Below are 17905 nucleotides of genomic sequence, written 5' to 3'. Positions count from 1 at the left end.
AACCCAAAACCAAACAAAAACCAAACCCTGGTGGCATATTGCTTAAGAGGTCAGCAAACCAAAAAGTCAGCCGCTGCTTGGAAACCCTACCAAGCAGTTCTACTCTGTCCTACAGGGTTGCTATGAGTTGGAATCAATGTGATGGCAACATTTTTTGTTTGTTTTCTTGCCATCAAGTCGATTCCAACTCATGGCAACCCCAGGTGTAGCCGAGCAGAACTGCTCCGTAGTTTTCTTGGCTGTAGTCTTTATGGAAGCAGCTGGCCGTGTCTTTCTTGCAGAGTACCACTGGGTGGGTTTGAACCACCAACCTTTAGATTAGTAGTTGAGTATAAACCATTTGCACCAGCCAGGAACCTCTTTGTTTCTGGATGGGCCTCCACAAAAGCAATCCCAGAGTGGGCAGCTCCATCAAACGCCCTATTGCCACTCTGTTCGGCACCCTCCCCATCCCAGTAAAAACCCACACTAAAGGCTGGACCCTCACAATCAGCTTGTTGAGACTTAGGTGTGGATGAAGGATGGGGCCACTCAAAGTGGACAGTTAGGACAAAAGCATAAATAGCTTTGAGACACTTTAGACAGCATGCATTTGAGGAACGAGAGGGCTTGCTTGCTTGGGAGGAATACCACTGGCCTCTGGCCAGGTATCCCCCTCCCCCGCTCACACCCTGGTGGCCCCTTTGGAAGAGAGAGCAAACCCAGACCTCTGTCCACCCTGCTTTCCAGCCCACAGGTCTCACCCTCCTAAACCAAGACTTCCTTAAAATCTCAAAAACCCAATATGTCACTTGGCCTACACAAGCCATGGTGTTTATTTTCAGTCGTCTCACATGGTTGCCAAAGCTGGACAATGAAAAAGGAAGACCAAAAAAACAATAGATGGATTTGAATTATGGTGTCGGAGAAGAATATTGAATACACCATGGACTGCCAGAAGAAAGATAAAATCTGTATCGGAAGAAGTACAACCAGAATGCTCCTTAGAAGTGAAGATGGTACGGCTCCATCTTGCTTACTTTGGACATGTTATCAGGAGGGACCAGTCCCTGGAGAAGGACATCATGCTTGGTAGAGGGTCTTCGAAGAACAGGAAGCCCCTCAGTGAGATGGATTGACACAGTGGCTGCAGCAATGAGCTCAAACAACCTACTACTGTGAGGATGATGCAGGACCTGGCAACGTTTCCTTCTGTCGTACATCCGGTTCGGTCACTATGAGTTGGAACCAACTTGACAGCACTTAACAACTCCATCCTAAACAAATCAGGTGTCTCCATCCCAAACAAACTCCTCCTCTGTTCCACCCAGCTGTTTTCCTCAGATCACAACCCTACAAACGGCCAGGGTGGGAGCTGCCACAACCTGTCTTCTGTGGCCTCGGCCAGCTCCTCTGGCCTCCTCCTCCTCGCTGGCCTTCTTCTTCCTCTGCTGCCAGCACCATCTTGGCTCCTGGACTACCTGCCCCCTAATCCTCACCTCCGTTGGAGGGCAGGTCAGGGCTGGTCTGGAATTCAATGATCTTGGCCAATTGATTCCAGCTTCCTCTTTCGGGCTGGCCTGTGGCCAGTCCCAGTGACCTGATTGGAGTTTGGGAATTGCTGTCCAGCCTGGGGGTGGGGTGGGGGGCATTTCCACAGCCCCTTTCAGGAAATGCTGCCCAGAGCAGAGTGATCTTACCACTGAAATTCTAGAAGGCAAAGCACTGGCTCCTTCTCCTGCATCCATGGAGTGGAGGTCCTCACTGTGGGGACCCCACAGAGGCTGGCCCCCTCTCCTGCCTCCATGGAGTGGAGGTGCCCACTGTGGGGACCCCACAGAGGCTGGCCCCCTCTCCTGCCTCCATGGAGTGGAGGTGCCCACTGTGGGGGCCCCACAGAGGCTGGCCCCCTCTCCTGCCTCCATGGAGTGGAGGTGCCCACTGTGGGGGCCCCACAGAGGCTGGCCCCCTCTCCTGCCTCCATAGAGTGGAGGTGCCCACTGTGGGGACCTCACAGAGGCTGGCCCCCTCTCCTGCCTCCACAGAGTGGAGGTGCCCACTGTGGGGGCCCCACAGAGGCTGGCCCCCTCTCCTGCCTCCATAGAGTGGAGGTGCCCACTGTGGGGACCCCACAGAGGCTGGCCCCCTCTCCTGCTCTATCACATGAGCATGCCCACAGTGGGACAGCGCGCTTCCGGGCAGGGATGGGGGGACATGCTTGTGTGTGGGGTCTGTTTATGACAGGAACTTCTATCCTGCCTCCCCCACACACACCCCTGAAGCTGAGAGAGGAGGGTCCCACTTCACCGACTTGACCTCTTCCCATCTGGGACCACGTGGCCTCGGCGGCCATCTCCCCACTCCTGACCACCCTGTGGCTGGTCGTGGTGACCTCACCCTGTAATATGGGGGTGGAACCGGACACCCCAGCGCCCCGCCCTGCCGGCTGCTCCTCTGGGCCCCGCCCCACCTCCTGGGGCTGTTCCGGCCCTCGCCTCTCGATCTTTAAGCCCGTGTGGCTGGCCTGCGGCTGGAACCGATGGCGGGGGCGACGGCGGACGGGCCGGGAACTGGGGATGACCGATCGGCCGCCGACCTGGCCCAAGTCCTGAGCGCGCTGGGGGGGTACCGCGTCTACGCTCGCCGCTGGGTCTTCCTGCTGGTGCTCAGCCTGCTCAGCTGCTCCAACGCCACGGTAGGGGCGCGGGGTCCGGGGCGAGGGTCCCGCGTGGGGGTCCGGGTGCCGGGGTGCGGCCGCGGTGCCGCGGTCGAGCCGAGGGAGCCCCAGGCCCCGCCGACCTAGCTCCCCACTCTGTCCGCCCCGCACACTCTCGGTGCGTCCCGAGCTCAGGGCGTCGTCTGGTCCCGGCTCGGGGGCGCGGGGACCGCGACTGCACCGTAGGACGCCGGGGCGGGCGCGACCTCAGCCAGGTGGTCCAGCCTGGCTCTGTGCCCTGGCCTCGGGACCGGCCCGGGTTTCATTTTCCTGCTGCCGAAGTGCCCGCCGCCCCGCCCGGCACCAAACTTCCTTCCCGGGCGCCCGCGCGCCGCCAAGCCGGCCTGTGGCCCGGGACAAGCGAGGCGGAGGCTTCGGGGCAGACAGCGCCCTCTCCCCGACGGTGGCTGGCAGCTGCGGCGGCCTGGCAGGCCTCCGGGCCGGTAACCTAGAGTGGTTCCCGGGGATCGCGCTCCTGCAGCAGGGCCCTGGGGTGGGGATGGGAGGCACTGCCGAGAGCGGGAAGGGGTTCCTCCAGCCGCCTAGCCTTTTGGACTGGTGATTCAGGACCTGGTTGCTGCCCTCCCTGGCCAGCCCTGCCCCCACCCCTTCTCAGGCCCCACCCCAAAGGCCATGGGTCCCTGTAGGGTATAGGTCCACGCTCAGCCTTGACTTACCTGTGCCAGGACACCGTTCCCTGGGATTCTGACTCTGGGCTCTTACGGGATGCCTTCCTCACCGCCCCCCGCATCCCACCCCAGTGCTTCCATAGCCCCCAGCTGGGGTCCTGCAGACCTACTCCTGGGACTGCCCTGAGCTGGGCCAGGGGCTCTCCTTCATCCTAACGGCAGAACAGCAGGGCTTCCTGGACCAAGCGGGTCAGCCCGTGAGAACCAGGTTGGATGATTAAGAGGGTCTTAGTGCCCCATTCCCAGACTCGCTCCCGCCCCTCTGGCCACAGGCTGGCTCTCTCTGTCACCCAGCCCACCACAGGCAGGTGGACTTGGCAGGTGAGCATCTCTCCCTGTCCCCCGTCGGGGTCCTGGCCATGCCCTGGAGCCCACCAGGTGACTGGCAACCCTCACTGGCTCTGTGGTGTGTTCCCCCTACACAGCTGCAGGACTAATCTTTTTCACAAGGGAAATAGAATTGAAAGAGGCTGTTTAAGGAACTAGAAGCTGGGTGGGGAGGCCAGAGCAGAGTGGGGGAGGAGAAAGGGGCTGAGAGGTGGCCCAGGGGCCTTTGGGGACCCCAGAGGGAGAAGGGATTTTATTCTGAGTGTGATGGTCTCAGCCACGAGTGGGGACAGTGATTGGGGGAGGGGAGGAGGGAAGCTGGAGAAGGGGCTGTGTGAGCTGATGAGACACAGTAAGAGTGCGGGGGGCGCACGGGGGACATATTCCGGGAGGAGAGGACAGCGTTGTCCACGGGCTGTTTAGGGCAGAGTGGGAGAGGGGCCAAGGCCAATGGCAGTTCCTTTCCCTGGAGCCAGGTGTGCATGAGCCCGTTGCCATCAAGTCGATTCCGATTCACAGCGACCCTATACGACAGAGTAGGACTGCCCCGTAGAGTTTCCAAGAATCAGCTGGTGGATTGAAACTGCCAACTTTTTAGTTAGCAGCGGAGCTCTTAACCAGGGCTCCAGGTGTGGGTGGGCAGGGTGGGTAGAGCCTGTCTGTGAAACCAGGAGGGGGCGTGTTGTGGAGGGGGAGGGGAGAGGTTTAGCCCTGCCCCCCTTTCACACAGTGGGCATCTGTGTGTTTGGGCTTCTCATTCACACGGCTCCTGAATTGGGAGACACTCAACGTGTGTTGTTGCTGAATGAGCATGTGACTGAAAGGGATGCCTGGACCCCCCTGGAGATTGGCATCCCATGATCCCTGTGGTCTTCTACTCTGCCCACCTGTCCAAGCTGGGTCCTAATTGCCCACCCCCTTCCACTGGGGCCTCCTTGGAAGAGCTTTGTGCCAGCCTCTGGCAGCCAGGCGGCCCATGCACCTTGGACAAGCATCCATGTGCACCTGGGTGGCTGCTCCGAGCCCGCTGACCTCCAAGGTGGCCTCCTGCTCAATGGCTGTGGTGGGGACTGGCCATCCTCCCTGCCTGAGGCCACTCCTGAGTCTCCCTCCCTCCCTACTGTGACCACCTCCATGCAGGAAGGAAGGGACTGTGCAATTAATTCACCTTGCAGAGACCTCAGGACGGGAGGGCAGCATGGGACAGCCATGTCATGAAAAGCCGAAATTGGCGGCAGGACCCACAACTTGCAGAGGTGTTGAGCCTCTGCTGGATAGTCAGGGAAGGCAGTCCTGTGACCAGGGATCATGCAGGACAGCTGTGGGACAGAGCCTGAGACTGTCTCTGGGCTCAGGAAGCCCAGTCTTGACTCAACAAGAGAATCTGCGGGCTGGTTCCTGGGGGTCCTCTGCGCGGCCTGAGTTAGCGGGCCAGCCCTGGGTGGTTCAGGTGGATCACCACAGAGCCTGACGTCTGCTGTGCAGCAGCTCCAGAGACCTCCTGTGGCTGCTTGGACCAGCCATGACTTCCTCACTGTGGTCTGGCTCCCAGGCCACCTGTGCCAACAGCCTAGCGTAACTGGCTTATAGTGGAGCGGTCTCAGGTCATAGGACTGCCCTGGAGCAGGGGCTGCCCTCGGCCCCTGGATTCCTTCAACAGTTCTCACAGTCCTGGGGAGCTGGGGCCTCAAGAAATTCCTTGGCCTCTGAAGTGCATCCACTGTGCGAGTTTTTTTTTTTTTTTTAAATCCACAAATCATTATAGAACAAACAATAACCTATCTCTGACAACCAAGAATTGTACAATCCCTGGCCTAGTCACCCTGGTGAGCAGTGAAAATTGTTTTTCCTGATGAGACAGTAGTGGTCCAGGGGTAGAATTCTCTCCTATGTGGGAGACCCGGGTTTGAGTCCCAGCCAACACACTTCAGGCACAGCCACCACCTGTCTGTTGGTGGAGGCTTTTGTGTTGCTGTGATGCTGAACAGACTTCAGCGGAGCTTCCAGACTAAGATGCACTGGGAAGAAAGGCCTGGTGATCTTCTTCCAAAACTCGGTCAGTGAAAACCCAGTGGATTACAAGGTCTGATCCACAACCAGTCATGAGGATGGCGCAGGGCAGGTGGGCAGTGTACATGGGTCGCCATGGGTCACCATGATTCAGGGCCAACTCAGCAACAGCTCACAACAATAAGCTCTACCACAAGCCCTAGCTCCCTGCAGCCCCAAGTACCTAGGGCTTCCAGATTCGGAGAGCGGCAGTGTGAGGGACAGGATGGGGCAGTCCTGGGAGTGAGGTCTGGGTCCCAGCAGACAGCCTGCAGCCCTGGGGAGCCCAACATTCCAGAAGAGAGCCACCGGCATGCCCAAGGGGCCACGGAGGGCGAGCTTGGGGTCCTCTGCACTGGCGCCTGGCAGGACTGGGGGCAGATAAAGGACGTTCTTGCACGAAGCATGAGCCAGGCAAATCAGGGCCCTCTCACCACCTCGCCCAACCCCTCTCCCAGTCTGGCCGGGAGACAGGGCTCTTTAAGAAGCCACGTTCCCCGTCCACTGGCTGGCTGGGCAGGAAGCAGCAGGGCCTGCTAGAGGATGCCCCTCGGCCTGGAGATGTGCTGCTGCTCTGTCAGGAGAAAAGAAGGAAGAAGGGGCAGCTGTTTCCCCACCTCATGTCACTTGAGGGCCCGGGGTCTGTGGCCAGCGCTCTGTGTGGGTCAGGAAGCTGAACCTCGCGCCTCTGGCAGTCTGCGGTCTCTGGCAAGCATCCTGAGTCCCTGCGGGCCTGGGTGGCCTCTTCTCCAGGCACAGCTGGGTTCTTCACAGGCTTTGATTTTGTGACATGCACTTATCCGTGGTCCCTGTGTGGCTTCCCTCCCCGCCTCCTTTAAAGAGCCCCACTCCTCTCCTCCCCCACCCAAACTTCAGGGATGAGTGATGGCATCTCTGCCAGGAAGCCTTCCCTTCTGACCCAGCTACACTGGCCCACTGGCTGAACTCCTGTGAGTTTCAGCTCCTGATGATGCATGTCGGGGAGGGGGATGTCACCTGTCCCCAGGTGAGTCTCACCTGCCCAAAAGCACAGGGTTTCCTGGAGGGGAGGGTGGAGCCACTTGGGCAGGGCTCCCCACGGTTAGATGTTTCTACGTCAGTCCCTGGAGAAGGACGTCATGCTTGGTAAAGTAGAGGGTCATTGAAAAGGAGGAAGACCCTCAACGAGATGGATTGACTTAATGGCTGCAACAGCGGGCTCAAGCGTAACAACGACTGTGAGATGATACAGGACCAGGCAGTGTTTCATTCTGTTGTGCATAGGGTCACTGTAAGTAGGAATTGACTCGATGGCACCTAACAACAAAAACAACACGTCAGATCCGGTCACCAAGTTTGCAGACAGGTGGTGCTGCCTTGTGTATCTCCCAGCCTCTGTTCCCTGGTAAAAAGCCCCTCTGCCCCTGCCTTGATGCTTATGTCTCCCCTGCCCTGAGCAGCCCCTCTGACTCCGTTCTGGGCCTCTGCTTGGCACCTCCACGACTCTCCCAGGCTGTGCTGCCCAGCACCCTTTCTCACACTCCAGTCCTCTGGACGTTCGTCCACAGGCATTAAGTATCCACTGCCCAGGCAGGCCTGGCACTCTCTCCAATGTGTTCTCTGCCCCACCCGGCTCAGCAGGGCTATGTGATCAGGAACCAGGGCCAATGCCATGCCTGTTCCCTCTTCTGCCCTCCAGGTCCCAGCCCAGCTCCAGATACCTCCCTCCTGGCTAGGTCTGGGTCAGCTCCTTCATCTCTGCCATCTTAGGTCCCTAGTGCTCCTGTAGCAGAAATACCACAAGTGGGTGGCTTTAAAGAACAGACATGTATTTTCTCACAGTTCAGGAGGCTAGAGGTCAGAATTCAGGGCACAGGTTCCTCGTCTCTTTTTAGCTTCTGTAGCTCTGGGGTTCCTCAGTTCCCCGGCAGTCTTGGTGGGGCATCTGTCTTCCTTCTGTGCTTGCTTCTGTGTTTAGTCTGCTCTTTTCATACCTCAGAAGTGATTGGGTTTAGGACCCACCCTACACTAACGTGGCCTCATTAACATAATAATGAAAACCTATTCCCAAACGGGATCACAGCCACAGGAATAGGGGTTAGGATTCCAGCATATATTTTGGGGGACACAGTTTCATTCATAACACCCAAGTTCACCATCCTTGGCCTGGGCAGAGCCTCCTGACTGCCCAGCCTGTCCCTTCCTGTCTGTCTTCTATTAGACAAGGTGGACATGTCACCTCACTGGAGGATTAAGTCCAGTCCACAGGACCTCGAGGTTCACGCTAGGACCCCAGGGCCACTCCAGGGACAGCTGTGATTCCATCATGGGCATGCCACCTGACTGCCACCCTGTGCCCCACAGAGCCCAGTGACAGCGTCTGCAGCCCTCTGCCCCGGGCTAACCCCACTGTCTTGTGTCCCCACAGCTGTGGCTCAGCTTTGCGCCCATAGCCGACACTGTCGCCAAGCACTTCTCCCTGTCCTTAGAGCAGATCAACTGGCTCTCACTGGTCTACTTTGTGGTGTCCATCCCATTCGGCATGGCAGCCATCTGGGTTCTGGACTCTGTCGGGCTCCGCAGTGCGGTGAGTCTCCAACACCACACCGAGGCCGGACCTGGGATGGGTGGGGTCTGCCCCATTGGAGCTCCGGCTGTCATCACCTTCCCTGACAGGGTGTCTGCAAGGCCCAATCTCCCCAACCCCGTCCTCAAGATGGGCCGCTCCCCAGCAGGGCCACAGGACAGTCGGGGTGGTGGGAAGTCAGGGCATCTGTGAGTGGGGTGCAGGGCCCAGGGGCTCAGGGTGCTGGGTAGGTTCAGACTGGCGGTGAGTGAGGACGGTCAGGATGTGGGTACAGCATGGGGGGAGGAGAGGTGTCTGGAGGGGAGTGGAGGCAAGCCTGCAGTTGCAGGGAATCTAGGGTGGAGGGCTCTTCAAGAAGGTGCAGGGCTGGCCTTCAGGCTCTGCAGCCCCCTGGAGAGGTTTTCTGGGCCCCATTTCTGCTCTGCACCACGTGGTAAGAGGAGCCTACTTTAGGGAGTTTTAAAGGGTAGCACAAAACGTCTGGGTGATGCCTTGGACAGCATGGGCAAGGCCTTGAGCCCACAGCTCCCATTCATTATCCACAGCGGGAGGTTCTGCCCAGAGGTTGGATGTGGGGCGAGGTGAGGGCTGCAGCTGCAGCCTTGGCCGTTGGGGGGGAAATCTCACAGGACTGTGGAAAAAGGAACAGCAGGGATGCCTCGAGGACCCCAGGACTTAAGGGTGGACTGGGGTCAACGAGGGAGGGGAGCTGCGAGAGGGAGGAGAAAGAGGGACCTAGGAAGTGACCCAGGGAGATCTGGGCTGCAGGGCCTGAGTGTGGGGGGCCGTGTGGGCAGAGACCCTCAGGACCTCAGCCCACCCTGTCATGGCAGTGTCTGGAGAGAAGCAAGGAGGCTGGGAGGAGCATTCCCTGTCACCCACACCAGCCTGCAGGGCAGCACGTGGCAGAAATGTCTCAGAAGCTTGTGGGGAAGGAAGGGACCTGAGGGGTGGTCCCCAGAGAAATGTGACTGGGGAAGGTTCTAAAGGCATGAGACTCAGGGGTGTGCCTGATGGGGGAAGGGGACATGCCAGTAGGGAGGGGGAGGCTGAAGATGAGGGGGATTCTCAGAGCAGGTGGGTGGGGGCTGTGCTGAGAAGGGGACAGACCCTGTGAGCTGGCAGGCAGGGGACTGATTTTCAGTATAGCACGGGATGGAGAAGCTGGATATCGGGGTTGGTTGGGAGAGGCAGAGGCTCCAAGGTGAAAGGGGTGCTGCCCTTGACCCTCAGCTGAGTGAATGTTCCCAGCCTACGGTCCCTCCCCCTCGGCTGTGAAGCAACCAAGTACAAAGGCGAAAGGCAGATTCAGGGTTGGGTTTTGCCCTCCTCCAGAACACCTCGCCCCGGTGCCTGGGTGGGTCAACGGTGCCTGGGTGGGTCAACGGCACACTGTCCACCCTGGCTCCCCACCACCCTCCCTTCACTCCCCTGTCTGCCCATCCTCCATGGAGACCAGGAGGGGCCATCACGGGTCCCGGGGAAGGGTGCCCTGATGATGTGGACACTGCCCAGGCCTGTCTTCCCAGCCACGCGCTTGGTCAGAGCGCTCTGTCTATCCTGGAAGTAAATGCCAGGAAGGGAGGAAGCCGAGGGAGGCAGGAGCGGTCTGAGCAGTGCTTCTGTCCCGTCCCTGCAGACTGTCCTGGGTGCGTGGCTGAACTTCCTCGGAAGTGTGCTCCGCGCTTTGCCCTGCATGGACCTTTCGATCCAGACTCCGTTTTCCTTCCTCCTGGCGGGGCAGAGCCTCTGTGCCCTGGCCCAGACCTTGGTTGTCTTCTCTCCGGCCAAGCTGGCTGCCGTGTGGTTCCCTGAGCACCAGCGAGCCACAGCCAACATGATCGCCACCATGTGTGAGTGCAGGCGGGAGTGGAGGCCACCTCCCAGCCCCTCCCTGAGGCTCCTCTGCCCCCTCTGGCTTTGCTTCCAGGGTCTGGGTGCCTCTCCCCCCCACACTACCAGTGCTTTCCAGCAGGGGGTGATGGCACCAGAGCTGGGAGGGTCCTGCTGGGAGCAGGCAGACCTTATGTTTCTCTGTCCATCCAGCAAACCCCCTGGGTGTCCTGCTGGCCAATGTGCTGTCACCTGCTCTGGTCAAGGAGGAGGGCGACATCCCCTGGATGGTGAGCGAGGTCCTGAGTGTGTGTATGTGTGTCAGTGGGCGTGCACTCACACATCCACACCTATCCGTGTGAGCACGCACCTGCCCATCTGTGCAGACACCAGACACTGGGGTGGGTGACATGATGTCCACGGGACCCTCTGTGTCTGTGCAAGTGTTGGTGTTGTGTCGGGTGCTGTTCTAGGGGCGGGATGCCAGGTGGGTAGTTACATTCCACTGGGAACCCTAGGCCACAGGAGAGCTGAGTGGCAGTCAGGGAGGGCACTGGTGGCCAGGGTCAGGGAGGAGGAGGCATTCATGCTGAGAGAGGGGGTGGGGGGGCTCTGAGGTGTCTAAGAAGAGGGACCAGCAGAAGCCAAGGCCCTGAGACGGGAGTGAGCTCGAGAAGCTAGAAGTTCAAACTAAAGCCCAGTGTGGCTAGAGTCCGTTGAGCAAAGTAAGGGCAAGGAAAGCCAGGTCAGAAAAGGCAGCAGGTGTCACGAGTGGATATTTTACTCCACTGGGGGAGAGTGTAAGCAGAAAGGTGATTGGGTCTGATCCAAGCACAGACTTGGAGCCAGGGGTATGGGCTGGGTGAGCCGACGGGGAGGTATAGATCCAAGGAGAGATACAGGGATAGTGGTCAGGGTGCAGTGGGCGGATAGGGATACACTGTGTGGGCGGATAGGGATATACTGTGGAGTAAAGCTGGCAGAACCTGCCAATGGCTTGGAGGTTCAGTGAGGGAATTGGAGGACTGGGCTTTCTGCCTGAGCAGCTAGGTGAGTGGAGGAAGTGCCATGAACAGAGACAAGAGGAGGGACAGGAGCAGGCTGGAGAGGAGTTTGGGAGGGACTCAGATGCCCTCTTTGGGGTGTGTTAGGTGTGACCTGCTCATTATATGGGATGTCCAGTTAGCCATTTGTAACACAGTGTAACGTATCGTCTAAATTCATGATGGATAAGAATCAAGATCAGCACAAAGCTGGTTCCTATGAGGCGGAAAAAAGCAAAAAACAAACCCATTGCCCTTCAGTCGAGTATGACTCATAGCGACCCTATAGGACAGAGGAGAACTACTCCATAGGGTTTCCAAGGCTGTAATCTTTATGGGAGCAGACTGCCACATCTTTCTCCCACAGAGCGGCTAGTGGGTTTGAACTGCTGACTTTTGGTTAGCAGCCAAGTGCTTAACCACTGCACCACCAGGGCTCCACTATAAGGTAGAGGTCAGGTATCTCTGCCTTTCTACTTCTCCATTATTTCTGACACCAGCCACTCCTGCCATAGCACTCTCTACTTCTCTGTAGGGTTTGATAATTTGTTGCAATAGCCACACAGAACTCACAGACCATACATACGGCTATGTGGCTTATTAGGAAAGTAACAGGCTACAAGTCAGGATCAGGATCAACTTGCAAGTAATAGGAACAATTCAGGATCAGGGAGCACACAAGCAAGGCCTCTTCTGACCAGGACAGCTCTCAGACCGAAAAGGCTCATGGAGCAGATAAGCTTTCCACTGGAGCAGCTCTAAGACTGTTCTCAGCCAGCACCATTGCCCTCTTCCAGTGATCAGTGAGTGTGGCTTCTCTGCTGGGCAGCTGCCTTTTCTGCCATGCAGGCCTCTCTGCCATTGGCCTCTCTACCGCTAACTGGCCCAGCTCATAGCCAGGGTAGCAGCTTACTCATCTCTCTCAGCTGCTTCTCTCCTGGTTAGGAGCCCGCCATCAGGCCTCTCTGCTGTTGGGTGCTCTGCTGTCAGCCTCTCTGCCATCTGCCTCTCTGTTGCTAACCAGCCCAACTTACAGCAAGTGTAGCAACTTGCTCAGCTCTCTTAGCTGCTCTCTGCCATCAGGCTTCTTTGCCACTGGCTCTCCATCATCATCCTCTCTGCTGCTAACTGGCCCAGCTCACAGCCAGTGTAGCAGCTTGCTCACCTCTCTTATGCTCTCTGCCATCAGGGCTCTCTGCTGTCAGGCCTCTCCATTGTTGGCCTCTCTGTCACAGCTCATAGCCAGTGCAACAGCTTCGGGACCACTCTGCCTCTCTGCTTGCTCAGCTGTCAGACACTATCTCTCTCAACTAGGAGGACTAGCAAATCTTTGCATTCAGACATTTATATATCCCAATCCTCATCAGTTACAAGGTGGTACCTCCCTCACCAGACCAGAGTTCAACCAGTCCTCAATTACCCATAAGGTGTCAAAACAATTCAGGTCTAGTACAAAAGTGACATTTTCTGCCTGTAGAGACCAGCTCCTCCCCTGGGCAAAAATAACAACTCTGGGGTATAAAGCAGCCTAGGAGGTCCTCCTCCTTCCCCGGTGCTTCTCCCAAGAACTAGGGCAAAGGTAACTCCTCAGGGCTTAGGGGGAAAATCTCCCAAGCTGTTTTTCCAAAGAACCGAGGCAAAAGGCTGATAAAGGATTTCATTGCACCAGACCGTCGGATGGGTGAATTGGAGTTCTGGAGAAGGTCAAGCTAAAGTTATAAGTGTAGGAGTCATCTTTGTGAGATATTTTGAAAGCCATGGCTCCAAATGAAAGCATCTACGGGGGAACAGGGGTGGAAAAAGCAGAGTAGAGTTTGTAGCCAGCCCTGAGCTCCCAGTTGGTTGGAAACCCACAGATCGAAGGTCTGGAGCAGGCGCAGCTGGGGAGGAAGGAGGGGATGGGGCAGTGCGCCATCATGGAAACCCAGGGCAGGGGCTTCAAGGTGACTGTGCGTGTGAGTGTGCGTGTGTGTTTGCATAAGCCTGTGTACCTGTGTGCATCCGTACCTTTGTGCACATGTGTGCGTGTGTGTGCATGCATGCATACGTGTTCACATATGCATACCTCCCCCAGCTCGGCGCCTATGTGATACCTGCTGGCATCGCCTGCCTGCTGGCCACAGCGTGCCTCTGGGAGAACGTGCCTCCCACCCCTCCCTCGGCTGCCGCTGCCAGCTCCACCTCGGAGAAGTTCCTTGATGGGCTGAAGCTGGTCAGTGCTGCCTGCTCCTGGGGGCCGAGGTAGATTTGCCCTGGCAGGGGGAGGAGCTGAGGAGGAGAAGGAGGTCTGGAAAGCTGGTCAGAACCCCTACAGATTGTATGATTGCTTGTCCTCACACCAGTGTCAGAGCCCACAAATTGTCCCTCGGGAACCTGACTCCCTGAGCACATTGGGCTGGTGCCCCCATTGGTGGCTCCCAGGCTGAGTAGCCCCTTCCCCTCCAGCTGGTGCGGAACAAGGCTTACCTCATCTTGGCGCTGTGCTTTGGGGCCGGCATCGGGATCTTCTCCAGCTTCTCTGCCCTCCTGGAACAGATCCTTTGTGTGAAAGGCTACTCCAATGTGAGTGTCTGCCCACCCCTCCCGCCCTCCAGGGCTGCCTGTGCAGGGAGAGAGGCTCCTAGGCTCTGCCACCCACCTCTGCTGTGGCTGTGGAGTCACCCACAACCTCCCCAGATGCTCACTGTCCATATCACAAACGGGGACAACGTCGATGCCCTTTGGCTGTTGTGGGCGTTATTGAGATACTAAGTATGAAAGTGATGTCAAATGCCAAGCACCATCTCTAGGTGGTGGAGGAGGTGGTGGCGATGGTGGCTCTGGGGATGGACTGGAGGGGGTGATGGTCCTGGTGGCAGGGATGGTGGTGGAGGAGCTGGTGGTGGTGATGGTGGGCCTCAGGATAGGACGGCAGAGGTGGGGGAGGTGATGGTCCTGGTGGCAGGGGTTATAATGGTGGAAATGGTGGCAGTGGTGGCCATGGGGGTAAGTGGAGGTCCTGGTAGCCATGGAGATGGGATGGAGGAGGTGGAGGAAACGATGGTCCTGATGGCAGGGGTAATGGTGGTGGAGGTGGTGGCGGTGGTAGCTGTGGGGATGAGGTGGAGGTCCTGGTGGTGATGGAGATGGGACGGAGGCAGTGAAGGTGATGTCCTGGTGGCAGGGGTAATGGTGGTGGTGGTGGTGGTTGTAGCCATGGAGATGGAATAGAGGAGGTGATGGTCCTGGTGGCAGGGGTAATGGTGGTGGTGGTGGTGGTTGTAGCCATGGAGATGGAATGGAGGAGATGGGCCAGGCGATGGTCCTGGTGGCGGGGGTAATGATGTGGAGGCGGTAGTGGTGGTAGCTGTGGGGATAGACTGCTGGTGGTGGTGAGGATGGTGGTGCTGATGGTGTGATTGGAGGAGGAGATGGTGGTATTGGGATTTTATATGTGGTGCGTTTAAGCATCTTTCCCTGTTAGTGTCCACCCTGGTGGGTCTCTGGGGAGAGGCCCTCCTCTGATAGCTGGAGATAAGGACATTGAGGTCCTGCAGAAGGGAGGCACTAGCTCGGCTCACGACCCTTCTGCTATCTGGCATCATCGCTGGTCCCCACATGCACACTCTCACCCCTACCTGGATGCACAGGCCTGAGGGCACGAGGGCGTCTGCAGTGACCATGCCCTTCCCTTAGCTGGAGGACCATCTCTCCTCAGCAGTTGTTGAGTCTCTGGGTGGGAGATGATACAGTGAAGCACCTTGAGGGAGATGCCCCGTGTGGAGGTGCATGGTACAGACGTGATCTGCCTTGGTGTCATCCCTGGCCCTTGGGAACTGCACAGTGGCCCTACCATGGGCCCCTGGTGACAGTGTACGTCCTAAGGATCAGTGCTAAGCTGATCCTCTGAAGACAGGATGCCCCTGGCTTCTCCTCCTCCTCCAGGATTTTGCAGGCCTCTGTGGGGCCCTCTTCATCACGTTTGGGTTCCTGGGGGCGCTGTGTCTTGGCCTGTATGTGGACCGGACCAAGCACTTCACCGAGGCCACCAAGATTGGCTTTTGCCTGACCTCCATGGCCTGTGTGGCCTTCGCTGTGGTGAGAGCCCCTGCGTGCTGAGACCATCCCTGCAGGGGTGGGAGCTGGGGTGGGTACCAGGTGGGCAGGAGGGCAGGGCTGTGGGCTCAGGGTGCTGTGGGCCAAGGCCAGGAGGAAGGGTGAGAACCAGACGGGGAGCTGCAGCTCAGCTAAGTCAGGCCTCTGACTGCTTGTCTGGTCCCAGATGAGGGCTTCCCTGAGCCCAGCACCCTGCCCTCCTAGCCCCACACCCTGCACAGCCAGTAGGGGTGGGCTCCATCCAGGACCAGTCCAGGTCTGGGGTGTTGGGGTGCGTCCGGCAGCCTTGCCCTCTGTGAGACTGCGCTTGCTCCAGGTGTCCCAGCTACCGGGACAGACCATCTGGCTGGCCATCATCTGCTCCCTGTTCGGGTTATTTGGCCTGTCCCTCGCACCCATTGCCATGGAGCTGGCTGTAGAGTGCTCCTTCCCTGTGGGTGAGGGCGCTGCCACAGGCCTGCTCTTTGTGCTGGGGTAAGTGTCCCCCACCCCAGTGACCCATGTGGCGCTTGGCGCCCTTGGGTCCCCATATGCACTAAGCACCTGGAGACCCTCCCCCACCACCCTCCCCCTCCCAGGCAGCGTGACCCAGCCCCTCCCCTGAGAACAACCACTCATCCCTGCCCCTGCCTGCTGGCTGCATTGCTGTTCCCCACCCCCCGACACTGTGGTGGAGTCCAGCCCCCCGCCGTGACTGAGGGCCACGTGTGTGTCCAGGCAGATTGAGGGCGCGCTCATCATGGTGCTGCTGACCATGCTGACTGGGCGCCGTGCTGAGCCGTCCTTCTCCACCTGCCAGCATGAGGAGGCCCTGCTGGACTGGATGGGTAAGTCCACACTTGGACCCCAGGAGCCCCATTCTCAGGGGCTGGCACAGCCCCCAAGACCCTCAGCCCAGGCCCAGCCCCAGAGAGCAGAGCCAGGGAGGTCCGGGCCTGGGGACAGAAGTCCCCTCCCGCCCTTAGCCCTCCTCTGGCTCAGGCCCTGGACACCTTCCCTCGCTGGCTTAGTTCTCTTGGCTGCCTTACGCTCTCCTGGGGGGGGGGGGGGGGAGGCGTGGTGTGGAAGGACGGGGGGCAGGGGAGCAGTCAGAGGGAGACAGGCAGAACCCTTGGGCATAGCATGAGACGGTGGGGGGAGCAGTCAGAGGGCGACAGGCAGAGCCCTTGTGGGAAGCATGGTGGGAACTGTGGGCTCCTGGAGCAGACCCGAGGACCCACTGAGAGCCCTGCCTCTAAAAACTCCAGTTTGAGATGTTTTTAGATCAGAGAGAGACAGCGGTGGGGATCAGACAGAGACTGAGGTGGAGACAGAGATCAGAGACAGAGACAGAGACAGGAGTGGGGACAGACCCCAGAGAGAGAGGGTCTTTGCAGGTTCATGACCTGGAGACCCCACGCTTGGAACCTCGGAGCCCAGGGCTCAGTTTGTGACGGGCTCTGGAGCCCTGTGGCGACTGAGAAGGGGATCTGTTTCTGGGTGGCTGTGGTCCTGGTTAGTGGGGCCAGAGGGAGTCAGGGTCACCGGGCTCGGTCAGCCCCGGGGGCAGGTGTGACGTGTGCTGCTCCTCCAGCGTCCGTGTTGCTGATGGCCAGCCTGTGCGCCGCATGCAGCTGCGTCTTTGTGCTCTTCTTCCACACCCCGTACCGACGCGCACAGCTGGAGGCCAGCGCCTACCCCTCCATCCAGGAGGATTACGTCCAGGGGGGCGCTGACCCTGCCCCGCCATGGGAGCCACACCCTGAGCCCCCAGCACCGCATCGGCAGCCGGCTCTGCAGGGAGGTGTTGGAGAGTGTGTTTCCAGACGCTGTTCTGGCTCTGCTGCCCCTGGGAAGCCCTGACTCCGAAGAGCCCCAGGACCCCGGAGATGTCAAGATCACGTCCACAGGCGAAGGGAGCAAGGCCGGGTGTTAATCTCTCAGGACAAGAAGTGGGCCAGGGCCTTTCCTGAACAGGAGGCTGGCTCTCATCAGCTGTGCCAGGGAGATGCCCTGTGACAGTCATGCCAAGAGCCTGGTACACGGATGCTGGCACCCAGAGATGCACAGGAACTCGGCATGCCCAGTGCATGCCCCGTGGCCTCAGCCCAAGGCAGATGCTGTGGCTGCGGCAAGAGGAGCTACTGCAGTGTGGACGTGGCCACAGGACACCTTGGTGCCTAGACACAGGACGGCCAGTCCCTGGGAGGGTTGGTGTAGGGAGCCAGACTGGGGGCAGGGCCGAGGGGGTGCTGGGTGGGTGGGGGGGTCGAGGGTGCCTTTATGGCCAAGCCTGAAGTGGGCAGGGATCTCAAGGGCCTGGTTGGAGGAATCCTGCCCCAGACCCCAGGCCGGGTGGTAGGGCCAGGCTGAGTGCAGAGGAGGTGGTGAGGGGGCATGCACCAGGAGACTCCCTCCACCCCAGGCAGACACTGCAGGCGCAGGTTTGGGGGTCCACATTTATTGAGTAGCCACAGCTGAGGAGACCCTGGGTGTGGGCCTCACTCCTTCTCCTCCCCATGGGTGATCACGTAACTCAGGGCCTTGTAGTCCAAGTTGCCTGTGGCATCGATGGCAGCGAACTGGAACATCTGATCGACCTATGAGCCAGGTGGGGTGGACAGGCATC

At 58.8% G+C, this 17905-nt stretch overlaps 1 protein-coding gene across 2 annotated transcripts; it reads left to right on the top strand.

The window, feature by feature from the left end:
• The first annotated feature begins 2428 nt into the window (after positions 1-2428).
• On the top strand, positions 2429-17520 carry SLC49A3 (solute carrier family 49 member 3). Of its 2 annotated transcripts, none has more exons than XM_049886539.1 (10): positions 2429-2674; positions 8168-8326; positions 9966-10179; positions 10373-10449; positions 13277-13414; positions 13648-13764; positions 15127-15279; positions 15614-15771; positions 16015-16124; positions 16871-17520. In XM_049886539.1, exons 1-10 carry the CDS (start codon positions 2519-2521, stop codon positions 17137-17139), a joined length of 1551 nt encoding a protein of 516 aa, XP_049742496.1. In that variant the 5' UTR covers positions 2429-2518; the 3' UTR covers positions 17140-17520. The 2 variants fall into 2 exon arrangements, with proteins under 2 accessions (XP_049742496.1, XP_049742497.1); XM_049886540.1 differs by having other exon boundaries at positions 16957-17109.
• The last annotated feature ends 385 nt before the right edge of the window (positions 17521-17905 follow it).

The sequence above is a fragment of the Elephas maximus genome, chromosome 5 (assembly GCF_024166365.1).
Source record: "Elephas maximus indicus isolate mEleMax1 chromosome 5, mEleMax1 primary haplotype, whole genome shotgun sequence".
NCBI classification, from domain to species: Eukaryota; Metazoa; Chordata; class Mammalia; order Proboscidea; family Elephantidae; genus Elephas; species Elephas maximus.
Note: the sequence above shows the minus strand (reverse complement) of the source record. Positions and strands in the feature narration are given on the sequence as shown.

Excerpts from the sequence above, each read along its gene's own strand:
- SLC49A3 (XM_049886539.1), top strand. The coding sequence starts at position 2,519 with ATGGCGGGGGCGACGGCGGACGGGCCGGGAACTGGGGATGACCGATCG. Across the intron at positions 8,327-9,965 it reads CTGTCGGGCTCCGCAGTGCG|ACTGTCCTGGGTGCGTGGCT; the intron begins GTGAGTCTCCAA and ends CCGTCCCTGCAG. Across the intron at positions 10,180-10,372 it reads CAACATGATCGCCACCATGT|CAAACCCCCTGGGTGTCCTG; the intron begins GTGAGTGCAGGC and ends CTGTCCATCCAG.